This window comes from Triplophysa dalaica, chromosome 5 (assembly GCF_015846415.1).
Source record: "Triplophysa dalaica isolate WHDGS20190420 chromosome 5, ASM1584641v1, whole genome shotgun sequence".
Classification (NCBI taxonomy): Eukaryota; Metazoa; Chordata; class Actinopteri; order Cypriniformes; family Nemacheilidae; genus Triplophysa; species Triplophysa dalaica.
This window is the reverse complement of record NC_079546.1, coordinates 21,852,302-21,870,273: the sequence shown is the minus strand read 5'-3', so window position 1 is coordinate 21,870,273 and position 17,972 is coordinate 21,852,302. Positions and strand designations below refer to the sequence as shown.

Sequence of the window (17,972 nt, the reverse complement as noted above, 5' to 3'; positions counted from 1 at the left end):
ATTTAAATCTTTCTCTGTGCTCAGAAATTCTGCTGTCGTATAATTTCTATTTAGGGTCAAATACCATTCAAGTTTACTTTGTTTTCTTGTTGATTCACTCCAGTAAGTCAGGTAGTTTTCTTTTTGTACTTTTATCATGTGGTTGGGTTCAATGTTGTGTATGAGTGTGTCAGTGTCTTTATGCTGAGTGTTGTTAGTTGTGTTACTTTGATTTTGTAGTTTAAGCATCATCTGAATCATTCTACTTGTTTCAGTGTTTAGTTCATGGTGTTTAAGGGCTTTAAAGTGAAAAAAGTTGGGGTCACTCAGTTTTAGATGTTTCCAAAATGTGATGGTTCGTTTCTGAATGCGCATCAGTAGAGGATATTGACCCAGCTCTCCTCTACATGTGTTGTTTGGTGTGTTTCTCTGGACTCTGAGCATACTCTTACAGAACTCAGCATGTAAGGCATCGATGGGGGTTTTGTCACATGTATTAAACTCATGGTTCAGATTTCACTGCCATACAGTGCAATCGGTTCTAAGACTGATTGAAATATTTTCAGCCAGATTCTATCTGGTATTTCTATTTAGGTCGATTTTTTAATGCTGTAAAAAGCCTTTCTTGCTTTCTCTTTCAATTCATTCATAGCCAGCTTTAGGTTTTCAGTGGCACTTATTTTCAACCCCAAGTATGTGTAGTTTGTGACGTGATCAAATGTAGTGGCACCAAAGGTGAAATTGTGTGTTTTTCCCTGATTTCTGGGTCTTTTCTGGAATGTTAATATTTTGGTTTTGTTCGTGTTAATAGTCAGGGCCCAGGTCTGACAGAATTTATGCCTTTTTCGCTGTAGACCTTCTTGAGTTGGAGATAGAAGGACCAGATCATCTGCAAACTGAAGGAACTTTATGTTAGAATCATGTAGTGTGAGACCAGGTGTTGAGGTTTGTTCTAGGAGTTTTGCCAATTCATTAATGTAGATATTGAAGAGGGTCGGTGATAGTGGACATCCCTGTCTCACCCCCCTTCCATGAGGAAAACATGCTGTTTGTTTATTCCCGATTTTGGTTGCACATTGATTGTTTTGATACATAGTTTTAATAATGTTGTATACATTACCCCCAGTGCCTGATTCTAGAAATTTTGAAAGCAGATATTCATGCCAAATTGAAACAAGATGCTTTTTGGAAGTCTACAAAGCATGCAAATATCTTTTTTTGATGAATGTATTTATCGATCAGGGTATGAAGGGTGAAGATATGGTCTGAGGTTCTATAATTTGGCAAAAAAACAATCTGACTTTTGTTTATGACGTTATGTTCTGTTTGGGAGTGTATGAGTCTTTTGTTGATGATGCCGCAGAATAATTTCCCCAGATTACTACTCACCCTCTGTAATTATTTGGATGTGATTTGTCATCTCTCTTAAAAATGGGCATTATGAGTCCTTTATTCCATATTTCTGTGAAATATCCAACACTTAAAATCAGGTTAAATAGTTTCAGTATGGCCAGTTTGAATGTGTGATTTATATTTCTAATAATTTCATTTAGGATGCCATCTAGTCCACTTGACTTTCTTGCTGTCAGTTTCTGCATTTTTTCCATGAGCTCTTTTTCAGTGATTGGGTAGTCTAGTGGATTTTGGTATTTGCCAATTATGTTTTCCCTCTGGTTTAATTTTTATATATCTGTGTTTGTTCTGTACTCATGTTTATTTTAAAATAAAGTTGTTTGAAGTGATTTTTCCAGGTGTCTTCATTTTAAATAGTTATTGGTTCATGGTTCTTTTTATTCAAGAGATTCCAGTTGTCCCAAAAACTGTTTGAATGGATAGATTCTTCAATTGTTTTAAGCTGATTTTGGATGTAAAGTTCTTTCTTTTTTTCTGAGTGTATTTTTATATTTCTTTAGTTCCTCGAAATAATGGAGACGTAAATCTGCACTGTCAGGTTCTCGGTGCTTTTGATTTGCAAGATGTCTTAATTTTTTTCGTATTCTTCTACAGTCCGAATCAAACCGTTCTCCTTTTTTTAACAATGGATATTGTTGCTAAACAATCAAATATGTAATTTATGTTTTCTACCGCCAAATTCAAACCATCAGCATTAAGAGAATATTTTTTTTCTATGAAGTTATCTAATAGTAAATGTACTTGAGGGTTTTCATTTGCGGTCAGGTACTGTTCAGCACTGTTTTTAGACCATCTATAATTCTTTTTAATGTTATATAGGTTACTGGTTTCAGGTTGTGTATGTATGTTTGTGTTTTCTTCTCTTTTTAGATATAGAGTAGTTTGGCTGTGATTTGAGAGCGGTGTTAGTGGTTTGACTATGAATGCTTTGAAAGAGAACAGATCTAAATCTGTGATCATGTAGTCAACTGTTGAACAACCATGAGAGGAACCGTATGTGTATCGTCCTAAAGAATCTCCTCTCACCCTGCCATTGATGATGTATATGCCCAGACTCCGACAGAGCTCAATTAAAAGTTTTCCATTTTTGTTGACTTGTTTATCAAAGTTATTTCTTGCCAAATGTACACTGTTTTGTTGAAAGCTGCTTGTTGAATAGTTATTTCCATTGTCAAGGGTTTAATCCCTAATAATGTTAAAGTCTGACTACCTAGGGCCCAGGTCAGGAAGGAGACAGAATGGCTTAACCAACTGTCTGCTTGCCATCTCGCGTTACAGAATACACAAAATATGCAACATGTAATAATCCCTTCTTACAAACAACATAAAATAGAGACTGTGTCTGTCCCCCGGATAAGCAAACATAAGATATTGCGTAAACCTCTTGAAAGTAATTTAATAAACGTTAAACTAATTAAACATGAACAAAATACAGATAATCAACTGTTACGACTCGGATTGCTTAATATTAGATCTCTCTCAAATAAAGCACTTTTTGTCAACGATATGATAACCGATCATAAAATAGACATGCTTTGTTTGACAGAAACATGGCTAAAGCCAGATGATTATATTACTCTAAATGAATCCGTTCCTCCAGATTATTACTATAAACAAGAGCCTCGTCTAAAAGGTAGAGGGGGAGGGGTCGCTGCACTTTACAATAATTATTTTATCATCTCTCAGAAGTCTAATTTTAAATAAAAAATTTTGGAGTCATGGTACTTCACGTATCGACACCTAATACTAAGGACAAAACATTTTTTAAATTTATTCTAGCTATTGTATATAGGCCTCCAGGGCACCACACAGATTTTATTAAAGATTTTGGTGGGTTCTTATCAGAACTAGTACTGGCCGCAGATAGAGTCCTTGTCGTCGGTGACTTTAATATCCATGTAGACAATTATACAGATGCCTTGGGACTGGCTTTCAAAGACACTCTTAACTCCATGGGCGTTAGTCAACATGTGTCTGCACCCACTCACCTTCGTAATCATACTTTAGATTTAATACTTTCTTATGGTATAAATGTGGACGATGTTAAAATCGTTCAACAGAGTGAAGACATTTCGGATCATTGTCTGATATTATGTTTGCTTCAATGGCCTACGGCTGCAAATCAAACCCCTTGTTACAAATATGGTAGAACGATTACTTCAACTACCAAAGATGCGTTTCTCGATAATCTGCCTGAATTGTCTAAAATATCTAGCATGAGTAAAAACGTTGACGATTTTGACAATACTATTGAAAATTTTAACTCTACCTTCTCGGAAATATTAGACATAGTTGCTCCTCTGCGTTTAAAGAAAATTAAAAACAGCAGCCAAACACCGTGGTATAATGAACACACTCAGACTCTAAAGAAAGCGTCCCGGAAAATGGAGCGCAACTTTAAGAAAACTAATTTAGAGGTATTTCGTATAGCATGGAAGGATAGTACTCGGAAATACAGGAATGTTATAAAAACGTCTAGATCCGCCTACTTTTCATCACTAATAGAGGAAAACCATCACAACCCTAGGTTTTTGTTTAACACCGTAGCTAAAGTAACAAAAAATAAGTCGTCATCGACGTCAGATTCTGATTATCAGCATAACAGTGATGAATTTATGAACTACTTCACTAGTAAAATCCAAGATATAAGAGAAAAAATTATACCTGTAGTGAAACCCGCTGAACAAACTAACTACAGCACCCCTAAGGAGAAGTTGCAATTATTCTCTACCGTAGATCACGATGAACTGTCTAAAATCATTAGATCATCTAAATCAACAACATGCATGTTAGACCCTATACCTACAAAACTACTGAAAGAACTGCTCCCAGAAATTATAGATCCTCTTCTCAGTATTATTAACCCATCTCTGACATTAGGAAATGTGCCTAAAGCATTTAAGGTGGCTGTTATAAGGCCTCTTTTAAAAAAAGCCAAACTCGACCCTAAAGAACTAGGGAATTACAGGCCTATATCGAATTTACCTTTTATATCTAAAGTTCTTGAAAAAGTAGTTCCAACTCAATTATGCTCCTTCCTCCAAAGGAATGACATTAATGATGAATTCCAGTCTGGATTTCGAGCATGTCACAGTACAGAGACTGCTTTGATCAGAGTTACAAATTATATGCTTTTAGCGTCTGACCGTGGCTGTATTTCGTTATTGGTGCTGCTAGACCTCAGTGCTGCATTTGACACCATTGACCACAGCATACTCCTACATAGACTCGAAAATTACGTCGGCATTAACGGAATAGCATTGAAATGGTTTAAGTCTTATTTATCCGACCGTTTTCAATTTGTAGCAATAAACAATGAAGTGTCCCGCAAATCACAAGTCCAGTACGGTGTACCACAGGGCTCAGTTTTGGGACCTTTGCTCTGCGCATTATACATGCTACCTCTAGGAGATATAATAAAGCAACACGGAATTAGCTTTCACTGTTATGCTGATGATACTCAACTTTATATTTCCTCGAAGCCTCATGAAACCCAGCAGTTTCATCGAATAAAGGATTGCATAGTTGACTTAAAAATGTGGATGAGTAACAATTTTTTACTACTAAACTCGGACAAAACAGAAGTGTTACTTACTGGACCGAAAACCGCTATATGTAACAACCAAGAATACTGCTTAACGATTGACGGATGCTCCATGAAATCCTCGTCATCAGCTCAGAATCTTGGCGTTGTATTCGATAGTACTCTGTCATTTGAAAGCCATGTCGCCAACACCTGTAAAGTTGCATTTTTCCATCTTAAGAATATATCTAAACTACGTCATATGCTTTCACTGTCAGATGCAGAGAAATGAATTCATGCATTCATGACATCAAGACTAGATTATTGTAATGCACTTCTAGGTGGATTGACCTGCAGGCCTTTTACAAAAACTGCAACTTGTTCAAAACGCGGCAGCTTGAGTTCTTACACGTACAAAAAAGTATGTGCATATAACCCCGGTTCTGTCAACCTTGCACTGGTTACCTGTAAAGCATCTCATTAACTTTAAGATCTTGCTTATTACCTATAAAGCCCTACATGGTCTAGCGCCGCAGTATTTGAATTAACTTCTATTGTATTACAGACCTCCACGTACATTACGCTCTCAGGCGTCCTGTCAGTTGGTAATACCTAGAATTTCAAAATCAAGTGCAGGTGGTAGATCATTTTCTTATCTAGCGCCTAAACTTTGGAATAGTCTCCCCTGCACGGTCCGGGAGGCAGACACATTCTGTCAGTTTAAATCTAGACTAAAGACTCATCTTTTTAATCTTGCATACACTACACCTCCATAATATTAATCCTCAAAGGATTTAGGCTGCTTTATTTAGATCAACCGGAACCAGGAACACATCCAACAAATGATGTACTTGTTGCATCAAAGAGTGCAGAACAGTACTCTACTCTCAGCCAGTCTTGTCTCTTTGTTCCAAGGTTACCGCAGGATGCAGTTCATGCCCAGAGCTGATGGCAGAGCTGAGAATGGGAATCGTTGACCTGACAAGAGCTAAGAGGATAGAGCTGGATAAAGGACGCAACAACTTTGATTGTCCGACAACATTTCAAATGCTATTAGATTGTTAATGATAATCTTAAATCTGTCATTTTTTATTTTAATTAGCCTTGTTGTGCAAGCACTGTTGAGCTTGTGCAGAGGCAGCAGCTTTTGCCAGAGGGGAACTGGAATCCCCTGGTTGGGCCAGGGTTCTCCTGAGGTTTTTTTTCTCGATGGGAGTTTTGGTTTCCTCACCACCGTTTGCATATTGTTTTTCACTATCTGCCTGGCCGGGGGGGCTGCTTTAGAATTCAGAAATTAGATATAATCACTATTACATATAAGAATTTATAGTCCGTTTAATATTTGACCTATGGTTCTCTCTCCTTTATCTCAAATGTGTGCTTTCACTGTGTGTGTGTGCGTCTATGTCAATGTGTGTGTGTATGTATGTTTGCATATTGTGTGTGTGGAGCATTTGTATGTCTGTCTTTGTTGTTTTCACCTTTTTTTTCTTGTTTTACAGGTATATGCCTTCAGTTGTTTAACTTGTATTCAATGTGTCTCATGTACAGCTGCTTTGTAACAATGAAAATTGTAAAAAGCGCTATATAAATAAAGTTGAGTTGAGTTGAGTTAATCGGGTAAGGACCTTGTTCCTGCATTGAGATCCCCACATACCAACACACTTCCTAGGGTCTGGAAATGGTTAATTTGACTGTGAAGGGTTTCAAAGATGTTTTCATTATAGTAAGGAGATTCAGACGGATGAATATAAAGGGCACATAAAAATATATCTTTTGTAGTTTGACTGAGTTTATTATTGATTTTGAGCCGGACATGTGATTCTTCTTTTTTGATAAGTTGGATGTATTTATCAATTTCAAGCTTGTGCCAAATGATTGTGCGGCCTGAATCTCTCCCACGTGTAATTTTTTCATGTTTTTGAGATGATAGTGATATTTCACGATAACCTGGGGGACAAAACATGACCTCAAAAGTTCTGCACCATGTTTCTTGTAATATTAAAGGTTACTTTTATCATACTGTTATTACTCTATTGATATATTGTCATTCACAACAATTTGTTGTTTTCTACTCACTACTTGTCCATCAGCCGCGTGCAGATTAAGTTCAGCATGTCTTTAATTTCTCTTAGATTGGTGCTCTCTGTGTCCTTTTGGCCTTTTAAGGCTGCAGCGTAGTTAAGTTGCTCCGGCCGTTCTGATCTGTGTGGGTGGGGTTGTGGAGCGGCATCTGCTCCATCATCGGGGCTTTTCTGAGTACTGGCTCTTTTCTCCACTGCTGATGTGGTGGCACATGGTCTTGGTGTTGCTGTCCCTGATGGGGGACAGGGTGATGCGGGTGTAAAGGTCGAAAACATGGTTGCTGTTGTTCAGGATGTGGGTACAGGGTGAAAGTTTTCAAATATATGTTGTTGATGAAGTCTCCAGGGCATTGTGTGATAGCGTCCCTCAGGATTTGGAGAGAAGACGCCGTGTGGTTATGTGTGCAGAAAGAGTCTCTTTTTTCCGCATATCATTAGTCCCCACATGTATGATAATGTGACTGGGGTTACCCAGTTTTTCTTTGTCAAGATGCCGAAGGGCACTTTCTGTGTTTGGGCACCAAAGTTTCACTGTTTGGTTGCATGGGAAAGAGCTGTTTTTCATTGATGAACTTGCCATTTGAGTCCATTAAAATTACTATTTCTGCAAATATGTTCTCTTGATCCTGGGGTTGTTCAGAGGAATCAGTCTGTGTTGTTGGCGTGTTTGTCTCAGGACGTGTCAGAAGTGGATGTGTTGATGGCTCAGTGTTATTTAAGTTAGATGGGAGGGAGGGCTCGTGTGTGGAAGTCTGTTTTTTCAGGCTTTGTATTTCTGTCTATCTGTGAGTGAGCTCCTCTCTGACACTTTTCAGCTCTCTGTTTATGATCTCGATTTCCTGTTGCAGTCCTTTAATTTCTCCTCTCAGCTATTCAACATTCGCTTTAAATTATTTTTTCATCTGATGAAGTTGGTTTTCTAGATTTTTCAGGGTCTCATTTGATATTGTGTGTGATATCATCAGTTTTCTGAGATCCACAAGTTCAACCTCCTGTAGGGAAAGACAGTTCTGTATCTGAGTGATAGTCTCCTCCAGCAGTGTGTCACAGTCCAGGATAAGCTCCTCCTCCTCCTCTAGCTCCGCCCCTGAGCTCTTGGTCTCAGCATGGCTGTCTTCTGTCTTTGCCTGTTTCTAGCTCTCTACCAGAGCTTTCAGACTGTTAAAATGTGTCTGAACAGAGTTGAGAGTTGTTTCATTCCCCTGAAACATGATGCTCCCATTGTGATAAATGTTAACAGTCATAAATGCTTTATTGGTGTCTCCTTCTTCTTCATGAATTTGAATTTGTCTCCCATTACAGATGCCGTGTTTTTCAACGTTCTTGTAATATTTGCAAATGACTGTGTGCCAAATACTGCAGTTTTCAGTGTAGAGCAGCAGATTTGTGAATGTAGATTTGTCTCCTTTGTGAAAGTAATCAGCCATCAAAATCTCAGGGTTTGTCATGAGTAGATGGTGTTTGTATGTTTTCTTGTCTTTGGCACTCTTGACTCTCAGTGGATATGTGATGTGTTGGGTGAAGGGTGATGCTGCTGCTGCTGCTGCTGCTGCTGCTGTCTCTGTTCTCTCCATATTAACTGTCACTCTCGTTGTTAGTTTAGCTTTAGTTAATTATTTATGTCTCTTTGTCTTATTTCTTCTTTTGTAATCATGAAAGTCATGAGATGACGATAACTTTATCTTGCCTGTTCATCGTTCCGGATGAAATCTGCTGTGTTGCTCTGTTTTACTCTCCTCTCCTTCTCTTATTCAAAATTGATTTAAAAAAAGTGTATAAACATTTTGATCTTCAGTTGTCTTCTGAGTTTCTTCTTTTATCTTCAATTTAATGTAGGTTTTGTCGGATTTGGTTCAGTTTAGAGGTGAAAAAATTGTAAAATTTTAAGGGATGAAGTAATGCATGACTTCTCTCTCTCTCTCTCTCTCTCCCTTCTCTCTCTCTCACTCTCTCTCTCACTGTCTCTCTCTCTCTCTCTCTCTCTCTACAGTGCTCTGTCTGTTCATTCAGAGCATCTCATGTGAATATGTTCTGGTACTGGAGAAGATGACTTGGAATGAGTCACAGGTTTACTGCAGACAGCATCACTTTGATCTGGTCACCATTCAAAACAATGAAGACTGGACGAATGTACAGAGGGCAGTTCAACCAGCATTGACTTCAGCCGTCTGGATTGGACTCTATAATGACATTTCAAGCTGGCGGTGGTCATATCAAAATGAAAACATTTCATTCTCCAGATGGTATGAAAGTCAACCAAACAACGTTCATGGAAACGAGGAATGTGGCCTTATAACATCTCGTGGATGGCATGATATAGTCTGCTCTACTGCATATCCCTTTTTTTGCTTCAAAGGTATGAAATAAGACCAACTCTTACTTAATTCAACATTGTAATATGATTAAATCCTCTCATTGACCAGAATGCATTTAGCAGACGCTCTAATTTGAAAGATTTGAACTTACAATAATTAATAAACAATGAACTGATATGTTGTGCAGAGACTGCAAAACAACAAGTGCTTAAACCAAGTTTACAAGGAACAAAACCTATTGAGAGAAAATGTTTTTCAGTGAATAAAAAGCTAAAGGAAAGAGATAAAGAGATAAAGAGTGATGTCACATGAGATGTTTTGAACTATTATTATTATTAATATTATGATTCCCAAAATTTCTGACTGCTCCTCCTCCTAGAGCTTTCAAGGTACATGCACCAAACTTTACACAAACCTTCAAACTGGTCTGACTTGAGTTGCTAATTCTTTTTAAACTGATCCAGGTTCTGGTTTTCGAAAACTAGACTCTCAAAACCAACCAAATTTCCTATAGACTTTTCATTGGGACAAACTTTGACGGCTCATAACTCATAGTAAGGATGTCGTAGAAACTTGCTAGTTACCACGTTTGAAGAGTCTGGCAGGCTCTATGAGAACATATATCACAATGGGGTGTCAGTTGCACCCCTGGGGTGTAAGAGCCCCCCAAATACTTATAACGGAAGAGGAAATTTGACCATATAAGGCGTCATAAATAGACTGTGTTGAATATCTTCGCAGTACAACCACTTAGAGACAAGGGGGTGTGCTCATTTGACTAAGGCAACCAATCAGTATCCAAGAAACTGCATTAAGCTACGAAGCCACATAGTAACAAAACATGTTAACTTAGCAACCATATAACAATACCTATAAGTCTACATCAGAACATGGTAGATACATGGGGGTTGGTTCGTTTCAATCACAGCTTAGAGTATCATCTAATGGCAGATCTTAAGCCACGCCCAGAGCAACCAAACAGGCTAGCCTAGCAACCGTTTAGCAATACCTATATCTCTGCTTCAGATTTTAGAGGAGACACAGGGGTTGATTCATTTCACTCACACTTTAGCGTATCATCTCCTGGCAGATGCTAAGCCACGCCCATATAAATCACATAGGTTAGCCCATAGCAAATAAACAGGATAGCATAGCAACCATTTAGCAATACCCATATTTCTGCTTCAGAACATCATAGTGACACAGGGGTAGGTGCGTTTCACTCACAGCTTAGAGTATCATCAAACGACAGATGCTGAGCCACGCCCATAGCAACCAAACACTTTAGCCTAGTAACCATTTAACAATACCTTTAACTCTGCTTCTGGACATCGTAGAGACACAGGGGTTAGTTCGTTTCGCTCATAGCTTAGAGTTTCATAATCTGTAAAATGATAAGCCACGCCCAAAGCAACCAAACACTTTAGCCTAGTAACCGTTTAGCAATCCATTTATATCTTCATCAAAACATCATAGAGACACAGGGGATGGTTCGTTCCACTCATGGCTTGGAGTATCATACTAGCAACATGCTAATTATGCTAGAGACCATGCTAATCATGCTATCAACATACTAAGCCTAGTATTCACACACTGGGGTCACATTATTTGTTCTATAATGTTAGAAAAAGTTTATTAATAAAACCTTTCAAACTATTTCAAACTCTTCAGGACAGGCTTTGTCAAGCCAACAAATTTTGAACTCGAACATACCAATCTAGTTTTATTTTATTATGTGTTTATTAATAGTGAGTAATAAAATATTTTATCATGAAAGATAATTAGTTGAAATATCATCATGTCCTCATGGCTCAGTGTTAATGGAGCTCCTGTGAATCTGGTCCCTGGTTAGTTCCCAGTGTTAGTTGCTATAGTAACTGAGTTTGAACTATTTCAAGTTTGCTCTATGAAACCGAATCCACTGCCAATAAGTCAAACTCAAATCAGCCTGGTTTATTTTCTTATATCTTTTTTATGAAACAGCCCTCAGGAAGACCAGGAACATGAGCATTGCATTTGTCCAGTCTAGAGATTACAAAGGCCTGGACCAGAAGTTCAGCATCATTCTCTGTGAGATAAGAACCGGTTTACCAAACAAAGTTCTTAAAGCTAATTATCAAATAATCAAAAAAGATCAATTCAATTGTCCAGCTTGTTTAGTGATGTTGAGTGTTGATCTGTTGATATGAATAGTTTGTTGATCGTCACCAGTGTTGAGATTCATACTGTGACGGGGTAAGAGACACGGCAGACACAGAGCAGCGGTAAAAGCAACCCCAGTGGGAAATTTAATAAACAGAATAAAATACATGGAACAATAAGGTACCATTTGGGGTGCTCATAAATAATAATATGCCAGTCTGTGCTCTTGATCGAATATCGTCGTTGTCTCTACTCCCGTCGCTGTCCCTCCATCTTTCTCTATGGGGCGAAATGGGAACAGCGGTTGTCGCCTCTCGACCCAAGACCTCGAGTGTTTGAGGCACGCTGCCTTTATGCCCAACAGCTAATCCAGCACAGGTGTAGTGCAATCAGCGTTAGCTGCCGGGATGTTGCCCAGGTGACGCTGATCCCAAGTCAGCTCCACGTCACAATATACTGATTCTTTGTGTCTGTCTGTCTAAACTGTGAGATGCAAATGAATAGTAAAAAAGTAAATTAAACTCACATGAAAATTTTATTTATTTGAAGTTGTTCTCTAATGCTGTTTTTTTTTTCAATCTTATCTTTCTACAGAGAATGAAACAGAAGCTGACAGGTTTGTTTTTGTTAATATCTCAATGTCCTGGCATAAAGCTCAGAGTTACTGCAGACAACATTACACAGATCTGGCCGTCATTCAAAATCAAACTGAGAATCAGGTGCTGACGCTGAAGATGTCAAGGGAAGGCATTAGAGATTTATGGATTGGTCTGTTCAGAGACTCGTGGAAGTGGTCAGATGAAATAAATGTTGTGGACGTGTCCTCCATTAACTGGATGACTGGACAACCTGACTTTACGGGCGTGAACCAACCTTGTGGTGTTATACGTCCTGATGGTCTTATAGATGATCAACTGTGTTCAAATACTTTTCCATTCATCTGCAAGACACGTAAGTTTTTATGTGTGATCATAAGTTACTCACAACACAAACATCATAAATACACAGAATGAGAGAAGAGACGTTAGACAAACATAGCTGTTGATAGTCAAATAAATAGTCTGACCACAAATGTACTGTTGAAAATATTGATTTCCATTTTGTATCAAACATCAAAGACAGTGAGAAAAACTGATGCAAAACAGTCACATTGATGATCATCTGATGTTAAACAGTCAGGGTGTAATAAAGCAATAAGTTTTGTGAAGCAGTGGGTGACAGTATATTTTATAACAGCTAAGGGCGATGTTGTATGACATGAAGCGAAGTCATTAAAACCACATTAGCTGTTTTAAAATGATTAAACTGTTAATCCAAATGTGTGGCAAGGTTTCATAAAATAAACTAAATGAAATGATATTTAGTCTATGTAGTGCAGTCAGCCGTTATAAATCGTGGCATTTTATAACAGGTTAGAACTGGGCTCAGCCAATCAGAATCAAAGACCAGAACTGAGCGTTTTATAAATAATAATAATGTGTTGAGACTTGCCTGTTGTAACTATCTCAGTGTAAAAAGAAAGTCTCCTCGAACAACAAGTGAGCACAAGAGAAGAAAATCCTGTTTTAATGTCAGATGTGCAGCTATTGTTAGTGTTCTACTGTATTGATGTGTTTTGTCCTTCTGAAATGTGTTTTTGGTTAAATGTTGAAGGATGAAGAAGTAAAGAAGGAGAAATGAAAAAAAAAATCATAATAAAGATTTATATATGAGCTCTGATTTTCTGAATTTTTTTTTTTTGCTAGTGGACGTTCCACCAGAAACACTCGGGAGACAATATGATGAATTAATGATTATTATTTATTCATTTTCACTTAGTGTATCCTAAAGAAAAGTTGTTATGAAAATAAAATGAGAATTTGACAAATGATTATTTCCATTTCTATTAAACACATGCAAATGTTGCGTTAGAAAAGATTGACTGTAGATGTGTGTAACTGTTATGATGTTGTTTTCTTCACACTTTATATGAGTTGTGAATTAATCCAGTTTTTAATCTTCCAGCAGAGACCAAGAAACAGATTGTGAGATTTGAGCTGACATCCTGTCAGAATGTCAATGATCCTGCAGTGATGGAGACCATCTTACAGTCGGTGAGTATTCAACTATTTGTGTTGAAAGTGTGTCCTACACAACACACTGAGCTGAAACACAGATAGTAGAGTTTTTCAGACTCACTCAAACATGTTTGTTCTGGCCGAAGACACAATCACACTTGACTCTTCATTCCATTGACTTCCTTGCCTACACATGCAAATTTGTTAGGAGATACTTTGGATTTCGCTGTGTTTTTAAGTTCATGTTTGGTGAACTCTGACCTGTGAATTTGAGTCACATGAGTGCGTGAGACCAATAGAAGATCAAAACATCACAGCGTGACCTCTCTGCACTGAAATGTACAAGATGCTGTGGTTCTCTAGCGCTTCCCTGCGGGGTGGGGTGTAGTGTGCAACGGGCAGTAGCGGGCAGTGACAGGTTCCCTACTGCCTAGAGTTTTTGGCAGTCCCCTTGGCACTAGACCTCTAGTGCAGGACTACGTGCTAGTCCGGTCGGGCAGCACGACTGCCGTGGCGGCATATGTCACAACAGATGCCACAACTCGCCCGATGTCTCCTCTTATGGAGTCAGCAGGGTGATCTATCCCTGCGCGCCAGGTTATCCTTGGCAAACTGAACCCGACAGCCGTTGATCTCTCTCGTTAGTGAAACGCCTCGGAGAGTGGCCACTCCATACTTGCGCAGTCCAGTTCTCACAGGAGCGGTGTGGCTAGGATCAGATCCTGTTGCCCCCAGAATCCCCTTTTTCCCGCTTTCGTATCCTGACGGGTACCTTAGCACAGCTGGCCACGGGACAAGCGGAAGTACGACTTGCCCCAAGATTCTCCTTGCACAGGGCCTGTGCAAAGTCGAAGAAGAGTGACCTCACGTACTGTTGTTGCGCCTTACTGGCCCAACCAGACTTGATTCTCAGACTTCTCAGTTCTGATACAGCCTCCTCTGGCCGATTCCCCTGACGAAACCTTTCACAGGGGAAGGACACGGTTGGCACCCCATGCCAGGCCTCTGGAATCTCCATGTCTTACCTCCGGATGGGACGAGGAGGCCTGGAGTGGCTTGCAGTGACGGTCAGACCATCCTGCCGAAGCCCCACCACTTCGCGTGTGCACGCTTATAAGTGGTGCCTCTCGCTCTAGTGTTCTCCCTCAGTGAGAACCCACGGAGTTGCTTGATCCGGTCAGTGTTGACCTTTCAGAGAATAGAGAGTAATCTCTATTCCCCTTCCAGTGTATGCAGCCGCTATTGCCGCTCATCCCAATCGCCTGGAGGGTAAGTTTCTTGGTTAACATAACCTGGTCACCAGGTTCTCAGGAGCGCGACTCCGGCCGCGCTCCGTACCCTCTTCATGGCCTTTGGGCCTGTGAGTCCCTCGGAGATGCCTCTCGTCCTTATTACGATGAAGACCGCTCTTGATGGCGCTTGCCTCTGCAAGAGGGTAGGGACCTCTAGTATTCTTCGTGTCTCATGAGTGCCTGGAAATTGGGCGGTAGTCTTCTGAGATACCGGCCTGGTTATGTGCCCAAGGTTCCCACACTCCCTTCCGTATTCAGGTGGTGAACCTGCAGGCGCTCCCCTCGGGAGAGAAGACCCAACCTCCTACGTTTTGTGTCCAGCGCACTGCGCCTCTATGAACCTCTTGTCTTTTCAGAAGACGGCACCAGGGGAGGGCTGTCTCAGACAGAGGCAGGTGCATTGGATTTTGGGCGCGACGGCGTACCAATCCCTGGATCACCCGTACCCACTCGAAGTGAGAGCCCACTCCACCGGAGCAGGGCCTCCTCGTGGACACCGGCCCAAGGCGCCCCTCTGGCAGACATGTGTAGCTACAGGTTGGGCTACACCCAGTACCTTCGTGAGGCTTTACAACCTCCGAAAGGAACCAGTGTCCTACACCTAATATGTAGGACAGGCATTTGGCCTGGGCGTACGCCTGCGAAAGCGCCTTCTTCCCTATTAGGTAAGTTCAGTGCGCTATGTAGTCTCCCTACTCCCCCCCCCCCATTGGGTGAAGTATAGGCATTCTATCCATCACTAGCAATCTGGTAACGGACCAGGCAGAGCGGTCTGTTGGAACCAAGTCCAGTACTGGCAGTGTTGCCCCTACTTAGGTGGACCCCTGTACTAGGACTATTGCCCTATACGTAGGAACTCCCCCGTTGGGTAGTCCCGAATGTTGATTTTTTGACTCCTGATTCCCCTGTTGGCGAATCTGTGACCTCCCCTCTGGTGGCACACCTATCTTGGGTGGTCCCCTACGGCCGGAATTTTTTGTTGTTGCATGTGATCTCCTTCGGGAGACCATGTCAGTTTTCCACATGTTACCTCCCGTACGGCAGGATGTGGTCTCCGTAACACACTCTCCAAGAGGAGAGCAGTGTTCTTTCCCAGTGTGAAAAGGCGAACGCCCTGTCCGTGATGACTGTCAGTACAGGCATCGCAATATGCCTATTATAGGCTTCGCAGTATGTCCACTACTATTCACTGGAAGGTGAATTTCGCTCCCCCGCTCACTTGTGACTCGCTAGCCTAGTCAGTGTCGCTCAGCTCGAGGTCGTAATGCGGCTCAGCGCCGTGGCGTGTTAAGATATATCCCCAGTCTGTCTCTCAACAACGTCTCGTTCCCTCCATCATGGAACGAAGGTTACAAATGTAACTGAGACGTTCTTTTCAATTGCAAACTACAAACAAGAAGGAAAATATGTGTAAGCTTAAAATTTACATCCATGACATATACAGTTAAATAACACCATCAGTGGTGTAGTGGTGCCTGGAGAAGTGCTTGTAATGTTCATTCATGCCCAATTTTTAAAGCGGCCCAGCTTTCTGTGTTATAATGTAGTCTGGTTTCCACTCTGGTTTTAACCAAATTGCGAACTTTCATATCAGGAATGAGTGATAACACAGAAGAGATTCTACAATCAGTCCTGTCCTACAGGCACATGAAGAGACATCAGGGCGGTAGACTGACTTCATTGATCTATATATGTGCATTTTAAGACTTTTACAGTTTAAATTAGATAACAATAGCTAACATATAACCATGTCTGTCCTTTCATTATTATCAGCATCAGTAAAAAAGTAAACTCATGGTCAACAAATATTATACAATCTATGTTGTCACAAAACTACAGGAGCCATTGAACAAATTGTTTATTTAATACAATTGTCATTCAATAAAACAATAAGAGAAATTAATATTAACATATATTAAATAGTTATATAATTAGACGATAGCCAGACCGATAAAAACAAACACCGGAACATAACTGCAGTCCAAGCACAAACAGAAGATAAAACAGTCTGTTCATGGATCCAGTGAATATGTAACCCCCAAAATTTAAATTCTGTGATCATTTACTCTCCCATCTGATTGTTTTAAACCTGTTTACATGTATCTGTTCTGCTAAACACAAATGAGGATATTTAGAAGAATGTCAGTAATCAATCAGATCTCATCCCACATTGACTCCAGTAGTATTTACAGAATGTTCCCTATTATGGCCATAAATGTGGGATGAGACCTGTTTGTTCGTATTTGGCTCTCGTTTGTCCGGTGTCTCTGAATTGTTATAAAAGGAAACTCAACATGCTTGACGGATGCGAAAATCGCAAAAAATTGAAATATTTTTTATGACAGACGAAAATATCGGAGGCAGTGTGTAAGTGTGATTGACACAACGTGAGGTCATATTTATTTTTTGACGACTCAATGTGCAATGGGCTTAAGAGTGTGGGTCATGATTGTTTGTGTTGTGTAGATTCAGCAGAAACTGACAGATTTGGGCGTACACAATGACACAACAGTGACCTGGAGAGTGCAGCCTGATGGAAATGTTTTCACACCAAAACATGAAGATGAAGAGAAACAGAAAGTGTGTTAAGACTTCTGACCGATCACAACACAGTCGTTGTGTTTAAAGACGTCATTTTCATCACTTGAGAGAAACTTTTAAATACATGTTTTATAGGATTTGCAATTACATGTAAACGTTTATAATAACTTCAGTTAGTCTCATTATTTTGTTATCCAGTCAAATATATTTAGTTATGCTTGATTGATCTTATAATTCAGCTTTGAAGATGTGTGTTATTAATGATATTATAGTGATAGTAGCGTGACAATCTATTAAACTACAATCCAATGATTACAGATTAACACAATGACATGTGACAATGTGAGTTAAATGTTTATATTCTGTGTGTTTTATCTTGTGTGTTTGTGTTTGGTGAGGTGTGTAGACTGTAGCAGCTGAACATGTTATGCTTTTAGATAAATACTTTTACAACATACAGTAGTAGTATTCACAACATATAGTAGTAACCATGTGTGAAGAGTAATTAAACACTTAACAACTGTTTTGAATCATTTGGTTGTTTGAGAACATGAATATAAATTAAAGCTTCTTTATAAACACTGAATAGACAAAATAATCTATGAAAATATTTGTGTTGAAGTGAA

The 17,972-nt window shown here is 39.7% G+C and overlaps 1 protein-coding gene across 2 annotated transcripts in view; it reads left to right on the top strand.

Moving 5' to 3' along the window:
- Positions 1–17,972, top strand: part of LOC130421312 (C-type mannose receptor 2-like) — a 48,827-nt gene extending 30,855 nt beyond the window's left edge. For both annotated transcript variants that reach the window (XM_056749129.1, XM_056749128.1), the window contains 4 exons: positions 8,990–9,355; positions 12,051–12,407; positions 13,461–13,549; positions 17,272–17,972. In XM_056749129.1, coding sequence (XP_056605107.1) covers positions 9,046–9,355; positions 12,051–12,407; positions 13,461–13,549; positions 17,272–17,394 — 879 coding nt within the window. In that variant the 5' untranslated portion in view covers positions 8,990–9,045 and the 3' untranslated portion in view covers positions 17,395–17,972. The remainder of the gene's footprint in view (positions 1–8,989; positions 9,356–12,050; positions 12,408–13,460; positions 13,550–17,271) is intronic.